This window comes from Fukomys damarensis, unplaced genomic scaffold, assembly GCF_012274545.1.
Source record: "Fukomys damarensis isolate Sample0158 unplaced genomic scaffold, DMR_v1.0_HiC HiC_scaffold_2, whole genome shotgun sequence".
Classification (NCBI taxonomy): domain Eukaryota; kingdom Metazoa; phylum Chordata; class Mammalia; order Rodentia; family Bathyergidae; genus Fukomys; species Fukomys damarensis.
In genome coordinates this window covers 16928804-16951952 of record NW_022900914.1, presented here as the reverse complement: position 1 = coordinate 16951952, position 23149 = coordinate 16928804, and the positions used below count along the sequence as shown (strand labels likewise).

General features: G+C 37.9%; 1 protein-coding gene and 1 pseudogene across 3 annotated transcripts in view; one reads left to right on the top strand and one right to left on the bottom strand.

Annotated features, from left to right (window-relative positions):
* The window catches only part of Heatr5b (HEAT repeat containing 5B), an 89428-nt gene that overhangs the window by 11627 nt on the left and 54652 nt on the right, over positions 1 to 23149 (top strand). For all 3 annotated transcript variants that reach the window (XM_033763541.1, XM_019205617.2, XM_010611403.3), the window contains exons 6-18: positions 846 to 1017; positions 2604 to 2761; positions 5719 to 5968; positions 9061 to 9216; positions 9665 to 9915; positions 12001 to 12112; positions 14297 to 14449; positions 15460 to 15559; positions 16164 to 16273; positions 16932 to 17095; positions 17850 to 18025; positions 20053 to 20158; positions 22581 to 22771. In XM_033763541.1, coding sequence (XP_033619432.1) covers positions 846 to 1017; positions 2604 to 2761; positions 5719 to 5968; positions 9061 to 9216; positions 9665 to 9915; positions 12001 to 12112; positions 14297 to 14449; positions 15460 to 15559; positions 16164 to 16273; positions 16932 to 17095; positions 17850 to 18025; positions 20053 to 20158; positions 22581 to 22771 — 2099 coding nt within the window. The remainder of the gene's footprint in view (positions 1 to 845; positions 1018 to 2603; positions 2762 to 5718; positions 5969 to 9060; positions 9217 to 9664; positions 9916 to 12000; positions 12113 to 14296; positions 14450 to 15459; positions 15560 to 16163; positions 16274 to 16931; positions 17096 to 17849; positions 18026 to 20052; positions 20159 to 22580; positions 22772 to 23149) is intronic.
* LOC104853457 lies at positions 4632 to 5502 on the bottom strand (annotated as a pseudogene).

Genomic DNA, 23149 nt, shown 5'->3' with positions numbered 1-23149 from the left:
TATCTGTTTCACTATGAATTGTGCTGTAAGTTGAATTTATTGACATGAAATTGTTCATATATTACTTGTCCTTTTAATATATATTAAATTTGTAGTGATTTGATTTTTTCTATTCCTGGTTTTGGTCTGGCTAGAAACTTATCAAATTGATTAGTCTTTTCCAAGAAGTAACATTGGTTTCATTTCTGTTATTTGTCAGTTTTCTGATTTATTGATTTTTCCTTCTTTCCTCCCCCTCTCTCTTTGTTGTTCTTTTTGATTGTGTGTGCGCGCACGCGCTTGCATGGGATATTGAATATTGAATCCAGAGCCTCACATGTGGTAGTCAAGTGCTCTGCCACTAAGCTATATTCCCAGCCCTTTTATTTTATTTTATATTGAGACAAGTTCTCACTCAGTTGCTCAGGATAGCCTTGATCTTCCTGCCTCAGTGTCACATGTGCACAGGGGATTGAACTCAGGACCTTGTGCTTGTGAGGCAGGCAATGGCACCACTGAGCCAAATCCCCAGCCCTCAGTGGCCTATATTGCTGAGATTGTATGCATGTATCACCATGCCTGTCTTGGGTCTTGTTTTTTTTTCCTCCATCTCTGGAAGCAGAAGTTCTAGGATGTAATAATTTTGTTTTTTGCTTTTAATTCCACAGGGGATTGAACTCAGGACCTTGTGCTTGTGAGGCAGGCAATGGCACCACTGAGCCAAATCCCCAGCCCTCAGTGGCCTATATTGCTGAGATTGTATGCATGTATCACCATGCCTGTCTTGGGTCTTGTTTTTTTTTCCTCCATCTCTGGAAGCAGAAGTTCTAGGATGTAATAATTTTGTTTTTTGCTTTTAATTCCAGTGTCTACTAGAACTCCAGAATGAAGCTGTGTTCATGTGGACGGCTGAACTGGAAAATATAGCTACTCTCTGCTTTAAAGCTCTGGAAAATTCAAATTATGGGGTACGAGTGTCAGTGGCTAAACTCTTAGGCACTGTCATGGCCACAGCACTGATGCCAAAACAGGCAACAGGTATTGTTTGCCAACTCATTGTTTAAATTAACAAATAATTTAAAGACTTATGGACTGCTTCCTTTTAAATGAGTTGTTACCTATAGACAGGTCAACTTAAAGGATTTATGTATTCTTTTTTTTTTTTTTAGTATCAGGGATCAAACTCAGGACCATGCGCTTGCTAGGCAGGTGGCAGTACCACTGAGCTAAATTCCTGGCCCTTACTTGGCTTTTTGAGACAGGTTCTCACTATATAATTCAGGCTAGCTGAGTGCCACAATTCTACTGTTGTCTCTACTTTTACCCTACCTCTCTGTACAGTAAAAAAAATCAAATGTTACAGGGTTAGCTTAGTTCTTGTATCTGTGAGATTCTATTTAATTTCTTAAATCTTTGTCTCTTCCTCTTTAATGATAATTATTTCACTAGTTGATGATGATGTAACATTTCTAAAGTTGTTATACAGCGGATTAGGCATATTACAGACTTGTTTTATTCACCCCATGATTTAAAAGTACCATTGTTATTATCACTTTAGAGATGTGAAAATTGAGGCTTGAATTGTGTAACTTGCATTATAAAAAGTGTTCTGTTAAGTATCAAGACTGAAATTTAAACCCAGGCAGTCAAATCCCAAACCCTGTATACATCTATCTATGAGCTTTATACCTCTTCTATGGGATTTTTATGAAGACTGTGTTTGCCACTCTGTGTGAAAGGTCTTTATAAAGTATAGCACTCAAGACCAGGGGATGGCAAGTCAGCTGCATTTTCAGTTGTATATTAATCCTTTGGTTATTGTTTAGAAGTTTCTTTGGTGTGTCTCATTAGGAATAAGAACTGATCTGTTAGCAGTATTTGGCTAGGCGTGGGGTGCACACCTGTAATCCCAGCATTTGAGAGGCTGAGGATGGAGGATCACTGCAAGTTCGAAATGAGCCTGGACTACATAGTGAGTTCAAAGCCAGCCTGAACTATATGGTGAGACCCTGTCTCAAAAAAAAGTTAACAAAATCTGCTGTGGGCTTTGTTCATGTTGTATTTACATTCTGCATACTTTTTTTTTTTTTTTTTTTTCATTCTTTTTTTTTTTTTTTTTTCTTTTCTGAGACAGGGTCTTGCTTTGTAGCCCAGGCTAGCCTTGAACTTGCAGTGATTATCCTGCCTCTGTCTCCCAACTGCTGGGATTATAGGCATGAGCCTCCATTCTTGACCATGGTGTGTTACACATATTATCACTATTGTTAGACTACAGTATCTGACATAGATTTATTGAATTACTTTATTTTCTCTTTACATTTTTTTTACTTCAAAATTCAATTCAGGTTTATAAGTACATTGTAAATTTTAAGGTTATGAGAAAACTAAGTGACTTTATCCCATTCTAGTATTCTTAAAATTAGTTATTTGAATATTAAAGTTGAAGTATTAGGTTTTGTTTCTGTTTTTTAAGACAGGGTCTTGCTATGCAGATCAGGCCAGACTTGAACTCTGTGATTTTCCTGCCTCAGCCTCCTAAATAGTTGAAGTATTAGAAATATGATTTAATTGAAAATCTGTTTCAGAAATATATTTACTCATAAATTTACTTGTTTTCTTTAAAGTAATGCGTCAGAATGTGAAACGAGCAACATTTGATGAAGTCTTAGAGCTGATGGCCACAGGATTTCTACGTGGAGGGTCAGGTTTCTTAAAGAGTGGTGGAGAAATGTTAAAAGTTGGAGGGTCTGTTAATCGTGAAGTGAGAGTTGGAGTTACTCAGGTTTGTAATATGTATTTCTAGAAGGATTTTGTTCATGTCACTTGTTAAATTTTGTGGAAGACTTAACTAATTAAGAACACACAAAAAAAGATTTTTAATATGGTCTTGTCTCTTTGAAAACATTTCTTTTACCAAGTGAATGAAATAGATACAGACTGCATATTGTGTGAGTATATGGAAAGGTAGATTCTTAATGATGTGAAAATAAATTATGTCTACTATTTAATTTACTACAAGTATCTAAAAAATTTGCTTGGCAACAAGTGAGATATAAAATTATTTAACTTTAATTGAAATTATTCAGTTGTTGGTAGCTTGAGGTAGTTACTTTAGAGTAGGTTGAGGCATTTAGATTTTAATATTTTCCAATGACTCTATAGCTGCTATTTAATGACCCTATATTTAATATCAATGATTAATTTTCAGTGTAATTATAAGATTAAATCTGACTGATTTATAATTTCAGAATAATTAACACTAAGATGTTATGGTTAATAACTTAATAATAACACTTAGTACAGTAAAATGGATCTTCATTATCTTAATCATATTTACCACAACTGTATCTAGTCTTTGAAACAAGTATAAAATGAAAATAAATCATTTTTATCCCACAGAGAGAGTCATATGCAAGTACACAACAGCTCTGTTGGTGTTTATTTGAGATGTTAAGGGTTTCTTATTTTATATGCTACCTTTTATTTGCTTTTCTGATCTGTCTTTATGTTTTAGACCCCCACCCCCACCCCAAGTACTAGGGAGTGAACACAGGGCCTTCTCACTGAGATATATCCCTAGCCACCCCCTTTTATTTTTTATTTTTGTTGTTACTTCATTTTTGCTATTTCACAGTTTTGGCAAACAAATCAAGGTGCAGAGAGGGTTTATTTCACATTAATATATTAACCAGTTTTTTGTCAAATAGGGAATTCTCTTTAAATAACCATCTCCTCATTTTGTGGCCAGTCCGGAAATCAAGAGCAAATCTTCCTGCATCTGGGGACATGGGAGGCAGGAAGGACAGGTTGAGGGACCTGTGGCTGTGGTGGTCAGCACACAGGGTGGGGACCTGGTTCTCAGTCCACCCTGCAGCCCCTATGGCATGATGGGACAGACATGCTCTCCATGGCTCCTCAGAGGAAGCCCCTTGTAGATAGAAAGGAAATAATTGAGAAACCAAATTCCAGAATCTGTAACAGAGAGCAGAAGGGCTTCCTCCTTGGCTGCAGTTGTCTTTCTCCTCATGCCACCCTACTTTGGAGCAGAGTAAAGCCCCTGAAGTCAGAGGTGGCAACAGAATGTCTAAAGACAAGGTAGGGAGGGTGGATGTGACTGGGGTCTGGGCCTGGCTGAATGGAATGTGGGCTGACGGTCGTCCTCCAGGACCAGGCACACACCAGCAGGAGAAATGTGAGCAAGTCCTGATGAGGCTGGAAAGATACACGGCTGGTCTCATGAAGCTCACAAGGCCTTGTGAGCTGAGCGCGGAATGCTGCCAGACTGTGGGGGCTGGACTGTGTTGGAGGAGGCGGCCAGAGAGTCCCTCTTGGGGGAAGGCAAGTGAAGTGGGGATAACAGGGCACTCCATACTCCTGAAGGGAGCCCCAGACATGGAGAAAGGAAGGTGTGGCGGAACTGGCATGGGAAGCTGGGGTGCCTCTCCAGAGGCTGGGGTCCCATGCTCCCCAGAAAGCTAGTTCCTGGTTACTGTTTATTGTCAGCCTTGGAGAAGAACTCCCTGATCTCCCAGAACAGATGCAGCCAGCCCCTTGGGGAGGATAGGAAAGAGCCGTGAGGATGGGGAGCAGGGAGGTGCACAGTCACCTGGCTCTTATCCTCGGTGGGTGTTAGGGAGGTGGCAGAAGCTGGCTCATGGCATGCAGACCTTGTGTGGGTTACCTGAATTGAAACAGGCATTGGAAGCCTATTCTGCAGCCTTGGCATCGGCTGCAGGAGTGGAGAGGACATCAGGGCCGCTGAATGAAGGCTCCATGGGTCCAGGCTGGAGTATTGGCAGGGGCTGCAACATATCCCATGGCTCCATCCCTGATGGGAGGTCCTGGATAGAACTCAGGTGGAGGCAGTGGGTAGGGGTAGAGGGTAGGGGTACATTCCATTGGTGACTAGTGGGGCAAAGACATAGGCCCCACTGGGCATGTTAAGGGAACCCACAGGCTCCATTGGGGGCTTCACCTCTTGTGGCTTGTGATGCCACCTTGAGCATCTGTTATCCCATCCCAGTGGCTCCCCCTGCTGTGAAGGTCAGTTTGTAGAAAGTGGAGCCTTCACAGTTCCCTTAATATGGTTTGTGCCAAACATGGGCTATTTGATCTTACAGTCCTGCATCAGATAAAATGACATCACGAAGGACTGCATGGCATCTTTCTCCGTGGACAGAAAGATGACCTGGTAAGGGGCAAGGCACATGGTACCTTTCTTGGTCCTTTTGAAGGCTTCTGGCACATTCTTCATGTCACAGAGTGTCAGCTCCACGGGATCATAGGCTATGAGGATGCTTGCCGTGTTGATGATCACTCCCTGCCCTATGAGTGATTCTTGTGACACTGCATGGTCTCTCTGAAAGGGGTCCCCTTTTTATTGATTTATTTTTTAAATGTGAGACAGAGTCTCTACTAAGTTGTGCAGGCTGAATTTGAATTTACACTCCTACTGCCTCAGTCTCCAAGCGTTCTGGGATTACAGGAGGGCATCCCCACACCTGGCCTCTCTTTGTTATTCATGAAGTTATTTTAACAACTGTTTTAGTCAGAGTCCTTACCAGAAGTTCCTATGCTAGAAGCCCAAAAAGGATATGAAGTTTAAATTTTCCCCATTTAAATCCCAAATATAATTAATTTTGTGTGCTACCATCAGTTGTTTCTGTTGGATTATCTGTGGTTTCTGTTCATTTTTATATATTTATACGTGTCTGATGCTATATTTTACTGTGTTCCTAGGCATATGTTGTTTTTGTAACAACTTTGGGTGGTCAGTGGCTGGAGCGCAGCTTTGCACCGTTCTTGTCCCACGTACTTGATCTGGTTTCCCACCCTCGGGCAACACAAACTCACGTGGAGGCTGTGTACTCAAGGCGATGTGTCTCCTTCATCCTAAGAGCCACTGTTGGGAGTTTGCTGGGTGAAAAAGCCCAAATAGCAGCTGCCAAAGAGATCTGCCAAGCTATTGGGAAACAAATGAAAGCAGTAGGTAAGAATTTTTACACAAGGTGTGGTATTGATTACCTTAGTCATTTAGTTACTTTATAAATTTTATGAAAAATAAAACAAAATTTCATAATCAAAAAATAAGCAGGGCAGTAGCATGTATCATTATCTTCAAAGTAGGTACTCTGAGTACAAGACATAAATCGAAAGATTCTTACAAAAAAGAAACAGTAACACAGATCTTTCTTTTGAACTAACAAATAAATTAGTATAAATGAAATCAATCAGTATATACATCGAAATAATTTTTAAAGCAATGGCATTTGTAGTTTGGGGAAGTATTTGAACTTCCCTGGTTGGTTCTTTCTTTCTTTCTTTTTTTCTTTCTTTCTTTCTTTCTTTCTTTCTGGTACTGGGGATCGAACTCAGGACCTTGGAGTTGCAAGGCAGGCAGTGGAACCACTGAGCTAAATCCCTGGCCCTACCTATTACTTATTATTATTCTTAATAAATAATAATAGATCTGGTTAATATTTTTTAAGATGTACTCTCATAGTCATTTTTATTAAGTACTCTTTAATATTAAAACAATACATCATTTTAATAAAATAGTTTTAGAGCCAGGCATCATGGTGCACACTTTTAATCCCAGCGCTCAGGAGGCTGAGGCAGGAGATCACTGTGAGTTTGAGGTCAGCCTGGGTTACACAGTGAGTTCAAGACCAGCCTGAACTACATAGTGAGATTCTTGTCTCAAAAACAACAACAAAAAAACTAAATAAATGAATATTTTTAAAAATACTTTTAGAGATTTAAGTAGCATGTTTGTAAGATTAGGTTTTCTGTTTTGCTGGGGGTTTTTTGTTTTGTTTTTTGAGACAGGATCTCACTATGTAGTTGAGACTGACCTGGAACTCACTGTGTAGCCCAGGCTGGTCTTGAACTCACAGAGATCCTCCTGCCTCAGCTTCCTGGAGTGCTGGGATTACAGGTGTATGTTACCATGCCCAGAGAGGTTTTCTGTTTTCTGTTTACTGCCTGGAGGCCCTGAATGCATGATCCTCCTGCCTCAGTCTCCCAACTGCTGGGATTATAGGTATGCACCACCACACCCAGCTTTTGCTTTTATTTTATAACTTTCTTGAAATGCAGTAGCATACTACGATTCAGTTTTCAGAAAATAATCTATTGTAATTTTTCTGCTTGGGGTATGCTCTTTTATAAACACATACTCTTTGTTATCCCCCCTCCACCAATAGGTTTAATATGAAGTCTTACGAACAATTATGTTATTAACCCCCCATGAGATACATTATAAAATCTCAGGAATTGATATTTTCTTTTTAAAATTTATTTTTATTTTAAATTGACACATAGTGAGGATGCATATTTATGGGACACAGTGTGTATTTTAGTACATGTATGAAATATGTAATCATAAGATTAGGATAATTGGCGAATTTATCATGCCAAACATTGGTCATTTCTTTGTGTTGTGAACACTCATCTTCCTTTCTAGCAGCTATCCTGAAGTATTCAGCTACTTGTTGTCAACTGTAGTCATGCTGCTGTGCTACAGGGCATTAGAAACTATTTCTTCTATCTAGCTGTGCCCCGAGAAAATCCTTTACTAAAGGATGTATTTTTAAGTTTAACAAATAAGTTACTGAGTGTCTGAGATTTGCAGAGCAGTAATTCAGGATGTAAATAATGGAGTGAGATAAAATTCTGATGTTTATGCAGTTTATAATGCAATCAGTGGATTTAAGCAAGGTAGAAATTTTTTTTTTTTTTTTTTGGTACCGGCGCTCAAATTTGGGACCTTGTGCTTGTGAGGCAGGCACAGTGCCACTGAGCTACATCTCCGGCCCAAGCAAGATATAAATTCTATAAGACAGTTGGGTTTTAATACTGTTCAAAATAGGCAGTAATTTTAATAAGGCAAATTATATTGCCTAAAACAAGTATTTAGAAATAGTGAATAGAGTATAACCAATAATTTATTTTTAGAGAAAATATAAGCATTTTATGAAATTAATGAAAATTTATAGTTACTATTTTGTCATTTTTAATAGCTTGGTATATTATTTTTTTGCTGTTGTTTTGTTTTTTTTTTGGTACCGGGGATTGAACTCAGGTCTTTGCACTTGCAAGGCAGGCCACCAAACCGCTGAGCTAAATCCCTGGCCCGTTGGTATATTATTTTTTAAATGTATAAGACTAATTGAAAATTTTAAATTATGACTTAAAGGGTGTTTGTGAAATACTATTCTTTGGATATTGCTTAAATAGCTGGGGTATAGCCAATGGTAGAGGGCTTGTTTAGCATGCAAGTGTCCCTGAGCTTGATCCCCAGAACTGCAAAAAACAAAAACAAAACAAATGTTTATTATATGTATGCCTATGTCTAAATCTGCCCTCTCCTCACAACTTGAACAGCATTTGTGAAGGGATTCATGTAAGCTGACCAGAGGGCCCCCACCAGTAAGTGTCTCCAGTTTGGTGCTTCAGTGACCCTGAGGTGGAGGCAAAAGGAAGTCATACTGGAGGATGATGAAAAGATAATCCAACTGGGCTAAAATGCAGCATGCAGAGGGTGGGTGAAGGGAAACCCCTCCTGGAGCACAGAACCCATCCCCACCCAGACCCTGTGCACTACTTGCCCTCTTGGGGAAAGCACCAGCATGAGGGAGGGAGAATCCCAGCCCTTCAGCATAGCCTGCAGGATTGAGCAGACACACAGTCCTGCTGTGCTGCCCACTGGGCACGGTGAAGGGAGACATTTCAACCAGGGACTGAAGCTGAAAACGGAACAGGATAAAATTGGTTTTGAACCAGAGCCTTTTGCTCTTAAGTTTGCTTTTGTAAAACACTATGAATTGCTGTTGCTCACTAAAATTAAGTTGTGTATTTAGAAACACTGTGTAGTATAAATCTCAGCACTGTCATAAAGTCATTAAGCTGTGTTTTTAAGTCAATTCAGTACTTAGTTATAAAAATTTTATACTAACTGCATGGAATTTTTAACTCCTAGGTATCAAGTGGTATGGTTAAAAATACAAATTGTGTAGACTACAATATTATATCACAGTTCAATTCACCCACATCATCAAATACATAATTTTGTGCTTCCAGAAGCAGTAGTGAATGACACAAGTAGTGAGAACAAATCAGGCGCAGCAGACATTGCAGCGAGCCAGCATGTGATGGTCTGTGCCCTCCAGGAGCTTGGGAGCCTGGTGCAGAGCCTGAACGCCACGGCCTCTCCACTTATTCAGGAGGCTTCCATAGGTATGGTATCCGGTTACCTGCTGGAATGTTTTCTCCCTGTTTTTCAGAGTCACAGGTGTGATGATACTTAAGTCCTGGTTAGTTACTTGTTACCGTGATTGCAGTTGAGATCATTGAGTTTTATTTATCTTCTCTGTGGTAGGGAATATTTAATTAAATAGCTAAAACTTTTGAAGACCAATCATGGTTATAGTAGTTCTTTCTAGTAATTGATGAAAAACTGTTGAAGACTTTAATTTTTCATCAAATTTTGATTTTGTTGGATATGATTGGTCTGTATTCCTTGTAGAATCTATATTCCATGAAAACACTATTGTTTATTAAGAGTATATCCTTTTTTTGGCACAGTTATGAAACTGTGAAATCATGGTGATTATAGTTATTATTGTGTTGTACATAACCTTTTAGTTTCTGGAATCAAAGAGTGACATTTGAAGTTTATTTTCAGGACTTTTGGAGATTGTGACTTCCGTGCTTCTTCACCCCAGCATGGCTGCTCGGCTCGCCGCTGCGTGGTGTTTGCGCTGTGTGGCTGTGGCACTGCCTTTCCAGTTGACACCATTTCTAGACAGGTGTGCAGAACGGCTGAACAACTTGAAGACATCGCCAGAAGCTGTTAGTGGGTACAGTTTTGCAATGGCTGCTTTGCTAGGTGGAGTTCATCAGTGTCCTTTGGGCATTCCTCACGCCAAAGGAAAGGTATGACAGACATCCTAGATTTGTGAACCCGGGCAGGTGGGCTTCCATCTTCATTGGAGCACTGCTGTTTTTATTGTGGAACTGGGTGATTAAATGCAACAGGTTTATTATGGTAATTTAGACTATAGTTTTAACATGCCCTAATTAAAATAGAATATTTAATTCTGATATGGGGTAGGAGGTTTTGTCTGGATATAGTATTATGTTATTTAGCAAAAAAACCTTTATAGTAATTAATTTATAATTCAGGTTTTTTTTCAGTTTCTACAAATAGAAATTCAGATTATTATATTCAAAGGTGGAAGGAGAATATATTATTACCATGTTTAGAGTTTGATAATAGTTAACTAAAAATTAGATAGCTTTCAAGCTGACTGTGGTGGGCGACACTAGCAATGCCAGCAGTTGGGAAGGCTGAGGCAGGAGGACTCTGAGTTTGAGGCTGTCATGGGCTGCATAGCAATTTCAGGGCCAAACTGGATGATATAACAACACATCTTGTCCCAAAAAACTAACTAAATAAAATTTTTCATATATCACTTACTTTTCCCCCTTTTACTTTCTGTTATAAGAGTGATTGCAAACCAATGGCCTGTGTGCAGCAGCAGGCTATTTGTATCATTAAAAGCTCTAAAAAGTTTGCCATACTTTCTACCATAACCATGATTTTCTTTGGAATCTTTAGTGTTTATATAAATATGTAGATTGGAGGCAGATTTTAAAATTCGTAATCTTTTTCTCGTTCATTCAGAGGAGGTCCTTTCACGCTTTGTTTTGTTTTTGCTACTGGAGATCGAACTTGGGACCTTGCACTTGCGAGGCAGGCGGCGGAACCACTGAGCTAAATCCCTGGCCCCTCTTTTGCATTTTTTTGAGATAGGGTCTCCCTCTGTAGTTCATTTCTGCTTTTCAGAGAGGCTGGGCCTCCTTGGTGCCCTGGGCCTATATACTTATGTCACCCATGCTGGCCTCGAGCTCTCGGTGATCCCCTTTCCTCCCCATCTCCAGTGCTGGAATTACAGGTGTGCACCACCATGCCTGGCCTCTTTCTTTAAATATTCGACTAATTCAAGTTCTGTCCTAAATTTCTTCAGAACTGTTTACTCTACATTGGCTGTTGTTTGCCAACTCTTATGATATCTGTGTTCTATTTTTTTATTTAGTCACGTGCAGCTTTCCAGTTCCCGTTTTTCCCTTGTCTTCTCCTTCTAGACCAGTGGTGGCAAACCTATGGCATGCGTGCCGAAGTAGGCTGTTTGTTTCTTTGAAAGCACTAAAAGGTTTGCCATCACTTATCTACTCTGTAAGTTCCATAAGATTAGCTTGCACCCATTTGTATCTTAGCAGTTCAACAAAGTTTTGAATATAGAATGGTATTACCGTAGCATTTATTATGTGGTTACACAGGTTAGTAGTGTTCTAAGTACTGTACTGTGTTTAAGCCTGACTGAGTGAGGTAGACACTCCAATTATTCTTATTTTATCAATAAGGGAACTAAGGCACAGAGTTTAAGTTGCCCCAGTAAATGGCAGAGTTGGAACATGAACCCATGCAGACTGCCTTTAAAGTTTACAGTTTACTCTTTTTTTTCTTTCTTTTTCTCTTTTCATTACTGGGGATGGAGCTCAGGGTCTTTGCACTGATCTCCACCCCCACCTGTTTGTTTTTTATTACAAGATAGGGTCTGCTAACTTACTGAGTTGCATAGATTGAGTTTGAACTTGCAATCCTCCTGCCTCAGCCTTCCAGAGTGCTAGAATTATAGGTGTATGCCATTGTGCCTTGCTCAAAGTTTTCTCTTGATGACTGCATGATTCTGGATCTACTCAGAGTTACCAGTACAATAGATACTGAAGAACTTGATGTTGCTGCTAGGAACATTTTAACATTAACCATGAAAGGACAACTTCTTTTTAAATGTATTAATTATCTGTTTTCTTATTTAATTTAACTGGTTTAAATTAAAATCCAACCAGGTATAAATTTCCAGTGATGAATGTCTTTATACTGTATACCTAAAATGTACCAATAAAATTAATTTTAAAAAATAAATTAATTAAAATCTACCTAAACTTCTCTTGCAGATGGTAGTTAGTATTGCTGAAGATCTGTTACGAACTGCCGCCCAGAATAGCAGGCTGTCTTTACAGCGCACCCAAGCTGGATGGCTTTTACTTGGAGCACTTATGACTTTAGGTATAATTATATTTAAGTATGGTTTTTATCTTATTCTGTAATGGTCAGTGTACTGTGAAGGAAATTTAATTTTAAAATATTAAACTTCACAATCTAGACTTTGAATGATGTTGTAAAATGATAAAGATGTTTTCGTCATCATTTGCTAGTAGATTATTCTTTTAAATAATTTCTAATTATGTACATTAAAGAGAAAGTTGATAGCAAAATTTCACCTTTACCATTAGTATTGCTATTGTCTAATTGGTGCATTTAATTAAAAGAGTTGAGAATATGGGGCATATTCATTTCCCTGAGTGAATTCCTCATTTTAATAGAGTGAAAAAGTATTATGGCCGGGGATTTAGCTCAGTGGTTCCGCCACCTGCCTCGCAAGTACAGGGTCCTGAGCTTGATCCCCTGTACCAAAAACAAAAGTATGGCCAGGCATGGTGGCACACGCCTGTAATCCCAGCACTCGGGAGGCTGAGGCAGGAGGATCACTGTGAGTTTGAGACCAGCCTGGACTACATAGTGAGTCCCTGTTCACCCCCCCGAAAAAACACCAAAAAAACAAACAGAAACAAAAGTATGATTAAACAGTGCTATTGATGCTACTTTTTGGGACTATCCCATATACTTCACTTTCTTCAATGCTATGATAAATCTTAGATACAGGAAAGTTTAATTGTGCACACATTATTATTGTGAAAATGTGTATCCACTTTTTAGTTCACATGTTTATCTGCTACTATAAGAAGTGTGTATGATGGGCCGGGGATTTAGCTCAGCCGTTCGGTGGCCTGCCTTGCAAGTGCAAGGACCTGAGTTCAATCCCTGGTACCAAAAAAAAAGAAGTGTGTATGCTATGGAGAATTAGTGTGTTCTAAGGGAATTTCTTTTGGGAATTATACTTTTGCCTAGTTTAAAAAAAAAAAAGTGTTTAGGTGTGCCGTTTTACACCTGTTATCCCATCTACTTGGGAGGCTGAAGCAGAAAGGTTATGGCCTTGAGACCTTGAGGACAGCCTGGATAATTTAGTGAGACCCTGTATCAAAAATTTTAAAAAGCTGGAAGTGGTAGCACATGCCTGTAATCCTAGCATTTGAGAGGCTGAGGCAGGAGGATCGTTGTGAGTTTGAGCCCACCTGGGCTACATAGTGAGTTCAAGACCAGCCTGAACAACATAGTGAGACCCTGTCTCAAGCACCCCCCAAAAAGGAAAAATGAATGGGGTATAGCTCAGTGATAGGGCTCCTCTAGGTTTGATCCCCAATATGTGTGGAGAGAGGCTTTCAGAAAAAGAAAAGTGGTAATGCTTTCCCAGGAGTTTATGATAAGTATGTAAGTGCTATGTTAAATTAAGTGCTTAGCAAAGTAAATGTAAGTTCTTAGTTCTCAGTATATTGCTTTCCCATGAAGCTAACCATATATAGTATATTGCCCCTTGTATAAAGGAATATGAATTTGTATGTGTGGGGGCATAGCTATATATTTTATGCATATTTATGGTATTTATGGGGAAACCTCATAGAATATAGTCTGGGTAGATTTTTTTTTGGTACCCGGGATCAAACTTGAGTCCTTGAGCTTTGTGAGGCAGACCACGGAACCACTGAGCTAAATCCCCGGCCCTGGATAGATTGTATTATTGATAATATGTTACCATTCTTAATATAGTTGGGTGATTTCTTTTTGTTTCTTATGTGTTTGTTTTATATTTGGATACTAAAGATATTAATACTCTTAAAAGTGATTTTTTTTTTATATTTTATTTTTTGTGGTGCTGGGAATTGAACCCAGGACCTCACACATGCTAGGTGAGTCTTCTGCCATTGAGCTACATCCTCAATTTTTTAAAAAATGTTTTACTTTTCAGCTAAATGTTTTACTTTAGCTGATCTTACTAAATTGTCCGGGCTGGAACTTGGAACCCTCTTGCCTGAGTTCACGTAGCTGGGATTTTAGGCATGTGCCACCACACTCATCTTAAAGTGAATTTCATTATTCTTTAACATACATTTATTTATTTTACTCATTGAATAAAAACATTTTGAAACTATTGTTAATTTTAGAGATTAAAAAATAATAAAATGACAAATTGTTAACTTGTGTGGAACTTGCATTCTTTGACTTTTGTTTATAAAGTATATATTTATGGTTTTGTACTCATTCATTTGTTTTCTCCTTCATTGTCTTGGTTAGGACCATCTGTTGTTCGTTATCATCTGCCCAAGATGTTGTTATTGTGGCGAAATGTTTTTCCTCGTTCTTTAAAGGAATTGGAGGCTGAGAAGGCTCGAGGTGATTCTTTTACCTGGCAGGTAACTTTGGAAGGTCGTGCTGGAGCTTTATGTGGTAAGAACCGAAAGGATTGTATTTTCAGAATATTATCGTGTTACTAAAATGTTTGTGAAGTCAAATCACTATTTTAATTTTTTATTTTAGTATCTATTGATAAAGTCATAGACTTCTAGATTTAGAAAAAAATTTTATAAATAACCAACTCCAGCAAACTATCATCATACTCTGCTATTTTATAATAAAAATGAAGTTGAGAGTCTTAAGAAAGTAGATAAGACTGGAGCTAAAACGCAGGCCCCTTTATTCCTGTTTGCTGGACTCTTCAGTCTGTCCAAAAACACGAGGTTACCGAGTAAAACCCTATGAGTTTCTAAAGAAGAAAGAAATTTAGGGTAACTAATGTTGCTGGGTTATAGTCCTTGCAGCTGTTTTTTCTCGTTGTTATCAAATCTACTTTTTGATGCATTTTCCAGACATCAGCATTACAAAAGTGTCAAAAGTGTTGGATACAGTTGCTGTTGTCTAGGACTCAGCAACTTACAGGGAAAGCTCCAGTTGTCATTTGGGAAATAGAATTATATTAAGTGTTGCTGTTCTTCATAGTTTATCTCAGGGTAAAAGTGCTTTTCCCAAACAGGGAGAGATACATGTTTAACCTTCAGGATGCAGTGCAAGGTGTCAGTTTTGCCCCACATATCTGAGAGGTATTTTAGTCTTAGCTCTATTGCTAAAGGGCTAATAAAGATACTCCTCATAGGATCTTTTGATTCACTCCCATTTCTGTCCTAAACCTGCTTTCTTTGAAGGCCTCCGAATTCCTTTGGGAGTTTCCATTCACAAAAGTCTCCCTGACAAATACCCTACCTCCTTCCCTCCATCCTTCTCTTAGTCTTTTCTGATGATTTTTCTCTAATTGTTGCTGTATTTTCTTCTGGCTTCACATGGTTTTAGAACCTTGTGTTTTATAATAAAGACTTCTAGATGCCTTTCTCCTTTTATAATTTTATAAGTTTGATGACTCACCTAAGCTGCTATAAATCTGTCCTTTTAAAAATTTTATCTAGCTATGAGGAGTTTTGTTGCACATTGTCCTGAGCTCCTAACTGAAGATGTGATTAGAAAATTAATGACCCCTATTGAATGTGCAATGACTATGATGTCACAGTAAGTAAACACTTATGAAAATATCCTGCTTCATATATTAATAAATATTTATGTAATTCTCAGTCATATTTTACTTCCTTCTGGTGTCATACAGGAAATATCTAAAACTTAATTTTTGTAAAGTGGCTTTAAAAATTGAAACAGTGAGCCGAGTATGGCGACATATGCTTGTAATCCCAGCATGCTCTAAGGCTGAGGCAGTATTGTAAGTTCAAGCTCAGCCTGGACAACTTAATGAGACCCTGCTTTAAAATAAAAAAAGAGCTGGGTGGGCCAGGGATTTAGCTCAGTGGCACTGCACCTGCCTTGCAAGCAAGCGCATGGTCATGAGTTTGATCCCCGGTACCAAAAAAAAAAAAAAGAGCTGGGGCTGTAACTTAGTGAGAAGGCCCTGGGTTCTACCCTTAGTACTGCATTTAAAAAATTGCATTAATAATATATAGTACAATGGTATTTCATAGTGTTTTTACTACTAATAGTAAAGATCATGAAATAAACTAAAATGAAAATGTGATACATAGGAGAGTGCATTTATACATTGTTAAAAGTTTATAAATAATGCTCCTTCTTATAAGTTACTCCCAGCTGTGCTTTGTTATTTTAGCATTCCATCTGTTATTAAAGCCTATGGAGCTCATCTGAAAGCTAGTGCTGCAATGGTCCGTTTAAGACTTTACGATATCTTGGCTTTGTTGCCTCCAAAAACTTATGAAGGTAAGTACCTGATAAAAGTTCTTCAGTATGCCTTTCCCGGTCCTCACAATGTTAAAGAGTTCTGACAAAGAAAGGCTGCCATTTTACTTTTCCTCATGCAGTTGCTCATATGTATTGAGCTCTCACTGTTTTCCAGGTTCTATCCTAAGCCTCTATTTTATAGATGAAGAATCTCTGATAGAAAGATTGAAGTTATGTGCCCAGGTCTTACAGCTCATTAAGTGCCAGAGCTTGGATTCAAACCAGATGGTTTATCTTCAATTTTAATTAACATTCTAAACAGCTTCATCTGTACTATGTAATGGTGCCATTAATTTAGGGTCTGAGGGAAAATACTTTGCAGAAGTCAAATATTATATAAAATGTTAATATTAAAATAAACCATTAATTTCCCTCCAATGTAGCTATGCCCGTGAATTTAGGTGTAGTCTAGTTCAGTAATTTACACATTATTGAGCAATGAGCAATAATCGCATCACATTTAATATATTTAAAATAAAGAATCTATCTTCTATTTTGAGTTAATACAGATTCTTTTAAAAAAAGGAAATAGGGATTTTATTCCTGTTCAACATATTGTTACTTCTTGTGGACAATAATTGTAACTTTCAAAAAATTATTAGTTTTAATCTGGTCTAAATTTTTTTTTTGTTTTTAGGATCTTTTAATGCACTTCTTAGAGAACTGGTAGCAGAATTCACTTTGACTGACAACTCAGCCAACACAACCACCTCTCTCCTTCGGTCCCTCTGCCATTATGATGATAGTGTTCTTCTTGGTTCTTGGCTTCAAGAAACCGATCATAAATCAATTGAAGACCAGGTATTAAAACATACAGAAAACAGAACACTAGCTAATCTAAAACAAAAGTACACATTGACATGTAAGCATAAAATATTGTAGACTAAGCTTTCATTTTCATGAAGCTTTTTTAGACACTTAACGATAACATCTTTTATTTATTTATTTATTGGTACCAGGGATTGAACTTGGGTCCTTGCTCTTGCAAGGCAGGCAGTGAAACCACTGAGCTAAATAAATCCCTGGCCCAATGATAGCATCTTAGTTGTAGAAAATGAAAAAAAGTAAACAGCAATGGTTAGAATTTGGCAAAATATCTTTATTCAGTGTTCTTTGTACTTAGATATCTTGTGGTGACCGTGGGAAAAAAATTTTTAACTGGCTCTTGTTTTATATTAGTTTGTTTTATTTTATGAGGTTGGTGAAGAATGAGAGTAGGTTGGAGATTAGCCACTCTGCCCACTAAATACATAATTTTATGTACTTTTTAAAGAGATTAAAGCCCCTTTTAAAATAGCTTTTGTGGGTGTAGTTATAGCTAATATTATTTTGCCTTACATTAATTTAGGGTTATAAAATGCTTTCAGTGAACAAGCCTGTTCCTAAAATCTTATACGGTATTACTGGTGATTTTTATTTGTTTTAAGAATTTTTAGGTATAGTCATTCTTTTTTTAAATTACCTTTTTCTTCTTCTCTGTTCTGTGCTTCATATGTAGAATCCTAGTGAATTTCCTAGAGTAGATTTTGAATAATTTTATGTGATTCCTTTGCAGCTCCAACCAAACAGTGCCTCTGGAAGTGGGGCTCTGGAGCATGACCCTTCCTCCATTTACCTACGAATACCTGCTGGGGAAGCTGTGCCTGGTCCTCTCCCTCTTGGAGTCTCAGTCATTGATGCTTCTGTGGCTCTTTTTGGTGTAGTGTTTCCTCATGTTTCTTATAAACACCGGTTAGTATTAAGTTAAACAGGTAATTTTAATGAAATATAAAGTGTGTTCCAACAATAGATTTTCCCACTCTAGTCAATACTGCAATAGAATGAGTAGTGTTTAAACAGAAATCTCATATATTTACTAAATAAGTGGGACATACATGATAAACTGTATGCAGATCCACCTGATTTGAGACGGTATTTAAGGTTTGGCTCCATGTACTAGCGTCTGATACCCACTGGACTGTGGATTGTATCTTGCACAACAAAATTTTCATTGTAATAGTTTGAGTGACAGTTCATAAGGAGGCTTGACTCTTTAGGGATGTTAGTTGAGTCTGTTATTTTTGTTACTGAAGAAGTAGGTGGATGAGAAGTCAAGTCTGAAAGCATTTGTGAGATGGTTCAGGTCTGGAATTTTGGGAAACTAAGATAAACGGGTTCATTGTTGTAATAGCACTTCAGTTTGCTATATTTTTTATCCACAGTCATCATCCCTAACTTTAGTAGTCACTTCATATATCTATGATTTTTCAAAAATGAAAATCATAAATGAATTAATGTAAGATCTTTATAGATAACTTAGAAGTTTTACCAAATATGCCTTAAGTATATTAAAGAGATTTAAATATATTGTATTTAGAGATAATATATCTTTAGATAGGTGGATTACATGATTAGTTTGCTATTCATATTTAAAGCTTAAATGTGAAATTTACCCAGGTTACTTGAAGAATATTTGGTTGCTACATTAGTGTTAAAGTGCATTAAAGAAGCCAGGCATGGTGGTGCACTCCTGTAATCCCAGCACTTCAGAGGCTAAGGGAAGAGGATCGCTATGAGTTCCAGGCCTGGCTGGACTGCAGTGTCTGGATCACAGGCTGGCGCCATCACACACAGCCTCACAAGTGTAGTAACCTAAACTGTAAATAGATCTAATTCTTACAGAAGGCTCATTATTTCTTCCTGTGAGTTTCTGAAAAAATGCTTTGATTTGAAACTTGTGGCATACTATAATTGAGCTTACATCCTTATAGTGACCTTTGAGGGGTTGTTAATGAAGTACTGTATCCAACTTCTCTGGATTCATTGCTTTACAAACTATTTCTTTGAAAATAGTCTCACTCTTATCTGAATAGTCAAAAGTGCCATGACTTTTTTTTATAAACTCCTTAAAAATTTGAAACAGAATAAAAACCAATTCACTTCTAGTTTTTTTAATATTTACAAAATTGACCAAAGATAAAATCTTTTTTGAAATCTCCCAGTAGCTTTTGAAGTTAGGATATAAGGCACTATTCTCTTCTGTGTAAAAGTATTTTTTAAAAAGAAAAGTACACTGTACTTCTTAGGTTTCTAACTTAAAAGATCCTCCACAGAGCTATATAATGATTGTTACTATGTTCAAGAAACTGTGAGCCTTTTGTTAGTATAATATAATACCTGAGGTAACTAACGTATAAAGAGGAAAAGTTTACTTTGACTTACACTTTTGGAGATTCTAGTCCACGATTGACCACTCGATTTTGATCCCGTGTTGAGGCAGCACACCATGGCTGCAGCATGTGGAAGAACAAAACTGCTTTCCTTGTGGATGGGAAGCAAAAAGGCAGAGAGAGTCGCCCAGGGGCCCACTGTTCCCTACAGGGGCAGACTGCCAATGATCTAAACCACCTCCAAGCACCCTGCCCTGTGGATTGAGTCCTTAACACATGGTGGGTGGGGGTCCGGGGGGCAAACTGTGGCACGTCTACTGTGTGCTAGGTGCTTTTTTGGATGCTGGTGTTCATGGTGAAGACAACTGCAGTTATTACCCAGTTTTGCTAGTCAAAACTAAATATTCTCTTCTTTGTTCTGTTTCATAAACACATGATTATATATTGATTTAGAATGAGGAGCTCTAGTTTAGATTAGCTATGGAATGAAGTAGAAAAGAGAGAGCATGCAGGATTATTTACTAAACAATTACTTTGCACTCTTACCAGTTGTTTGAGCCATATTTGAATAAAAATATCACTAATGTGATCTTTATCCTGTTGCTATAGATTGCAAATGTTGGATCACTTTGCTGAATGTGTTAAACAAGCCAAAGGTGTCCGCCAGCAGGCTGTGCAGCTTAATATATTTACTGCTGTTCTAAGTGCTCTAAAGGTATTTACTTTTACAATGTAATAAATATTCTGAAATAAAATGTTAATGTATCAACAGGCCTGGCATATCAAGATTATCATGTTTATATGCACTTGATAACTGGTTTTTATATTAGCTTTAGTAAAGTTAGTAGAAACCTTATTCTGGGCTCATTATAATTAAATGAATGTTTTATATTTTAGTGATGTGTAAGTTCCTGTTTCAATTTGAACCTCAAATTTCACAGTACCAGTAAGTTCTTTTGGAATTTCCAAAAAGGTCTGATGAATTAAATCTGATCCCCCCCGCCCATACCTGAGATCAAACTCAGGACCTTGCACTTGTTAGGGAGGCATGGTGCCACTGAGCTACATCTTCAGCCCTTAAATCCAATTTTCTACTAAAGGTTGACATGGTTTCAGGTTGGGGTTTTTTTTTTTGGTACCAGGAACCAGGGCCTCAAGTTTGCCAGATAGGGGCTGTATCACTAAGCTACATCCTTGGCCCTTACTGAAGGTTGACTAAACAAAGCTTAAGTTTGATATGTGATTTAAAGAGGCCATGTTTATAATTTGAATGTTGAGGGCCAGGGATTTAGCTCAGTGGTGCCACTGCCCGCCTTGCAGGCTCAAGCTCCTGAGTTTGAGCCCTGGTACCAATAAATGAATGAATGAATGAATGAGTGAATAAAATAAAGAATATTTAGCCAGGCATGGTAGTGCATGCCTGTAATCTGAGCACTCAGGAGGCTGAGACAGAAGGATCACTGAGAGTTCAGGGCCAGCCTGAACTACAAAGGGAGACCCTGCCTCAACACCCCCCAAAAAGAATGTTGCATGAAGAGAGTGTTTCCTGGTTTAGCTACTCATTAGGTTTATCTAGTGCAATTGGTGTAACGATTTTTTGTTGTTGTTATTCATATGTTTTCTGAGACAAGGTCTCTCTATGTAGCTCAGGCTGGCCTTGGGCTCACAATGATCCTCCTGCCTCAGCCTCCTGGGTGCTGAGGTAGAGGTGCACCATGATTCCTAGTTTCCTTAACCTTTTTTGCACTGAGTTTCTACACTATAAAGTAGAGTGACAGTTTGCCTACCTCATAGAGTTCATGCATTATACTATGAAACCTTTAATAATGGATTGATAGCTTTTTATATTGTGTAGCACTACGCATATTGTAGGATATTGTTTTAAAATAAAATGGTAGCCAATCCAAGTTTTTGTTTGTTTGTTTGTGTTTTGTTTTTTGAGACAGGCTCTCACTATGTAGTTCAGACTTCTCTGGAACTCACTGTGTAGCCCAGGCTGGTTTCAAACTTGAATTGATCCTCCTGCCTCAGCCTCCTGAGTGCTGGGATTACAGATGTGCGCCACCACACCTGGCCAATCCAAATATTTAAGTGAGCATATCTTAAGTCATGTGTATCAGATATTAGGGAAAGGGATATAGATAATAGTTACAGAGATAAAGGTTTATATTATTTAAATAACCATTCGTATATGCCCTCTTTAGAACACATCAACTAATACTGACATTTGAGTTTTTTTCTATTTAAAAATTAGGTGACCAGGCATGGTGACCCACTCCTGTAATCCCAGTAGTTGGGAGGCTGAGGCAAGAGGATTGCTGTGAGTTCAAGGCCACCCTGAACTACATAGACCCTGTCTCCAAAAATAAAAAGTGAGGTGGTCATGGTCTTCCTTAGTGGTTGGAAGAATAGTGAACTATAGATATTACTGTATAGGTTATGCTTTTTTCACTGATAAGCTAATGCCACTGCTATAGTTTTTTACCCTAGCACAATGACTTAGATATTTAGTATCAAATTAAATTCTATAATAGTAAATATAAATAGAACAGATATATTAGTGTTTAATATGATACACAAACTATATCAATATCAGTTACAATTATTTTTACCAAAATTTTTTACATAGATATTGATTATACTCTTAAGGCATAAGTATGGGAGGGCCAGGGATTTAGCTCAGTGGTTCTACCACCTGTTTCACAAGCATAAGGTCCTGAGTTTAATCCCTGGTATAAAAAAAAAAAAAAAAGACATAAGTATGGGAGCACACATGTAATCCTAGCACTCAGGAATCGAGGCAGGAAGATCATGAGTTTGAGGCCAACCTGGACTACATAGTGAGACCCTGTCCCTCCACCCCAAAAGGATATAATTTTCTTCTGTTGAATTTATACAAGTAAGTCAAAGTTTTATTAAGCCTTTTCTTCCTTAAAGTTTGACTTATTTATCATGTTTTGAAATCATATTTAGGAAAATGATCTTGGTCAATTTAACATACTGATTCTAGACATAGTATTACATATGCAGAAATCGACTGAAGAAAATAAGGTACAATGATTGCAATATTTTTTTTTTCTTTTTATTCAACATTAGTAGTCACCATAGTTTTGGTTTTGTCTTTTAAATCAATGTAGGGCTTAGCTGAGAACAAAAGTACTTTAGGACCTGAAGAGGTTCGTAAGTCAGCTCTGACCCTAGTTATGGGAGCTCTCGACAACCCAAACCCCATCCTTCGGTGTGCAGCCGGGGAAGCTCTTGGAAGAATGGCCCAGGTGGTGGGAGAAGCAACTTTTATTGCTAGAATGGCCCAGTACAGCTTTGACAAGTAAGTGGGGTCTTTACTAATGAGTAAGTTTGTCAACTAGGCAAAGATACCTTTTAGTAATCCATAATTATTATCTATCATATATTGCATGAGACGGTATTTTGTGTTTTTTTCATAACCATCTCAAATTTTCAATCTAATAATTGATTTAACTCTGGAATTTTGGGAAGGTATAATATGTTAGGTTCTTTCAGTGTGGGGACAATTTCTAATCCAGCTCTTGGAATCAAGAGTATCAGTCACATTTCTTAGTTATGTTTACTTGTTTAAGAAGACATAATGGAGGGCCAGGGATTTAGCTAGGTGGTTCCAGTGCCCGCCTCACAAGCACAAGGGCCTGAGTTTGACCCCTGGTACCAATCAATCAATCAATCAATA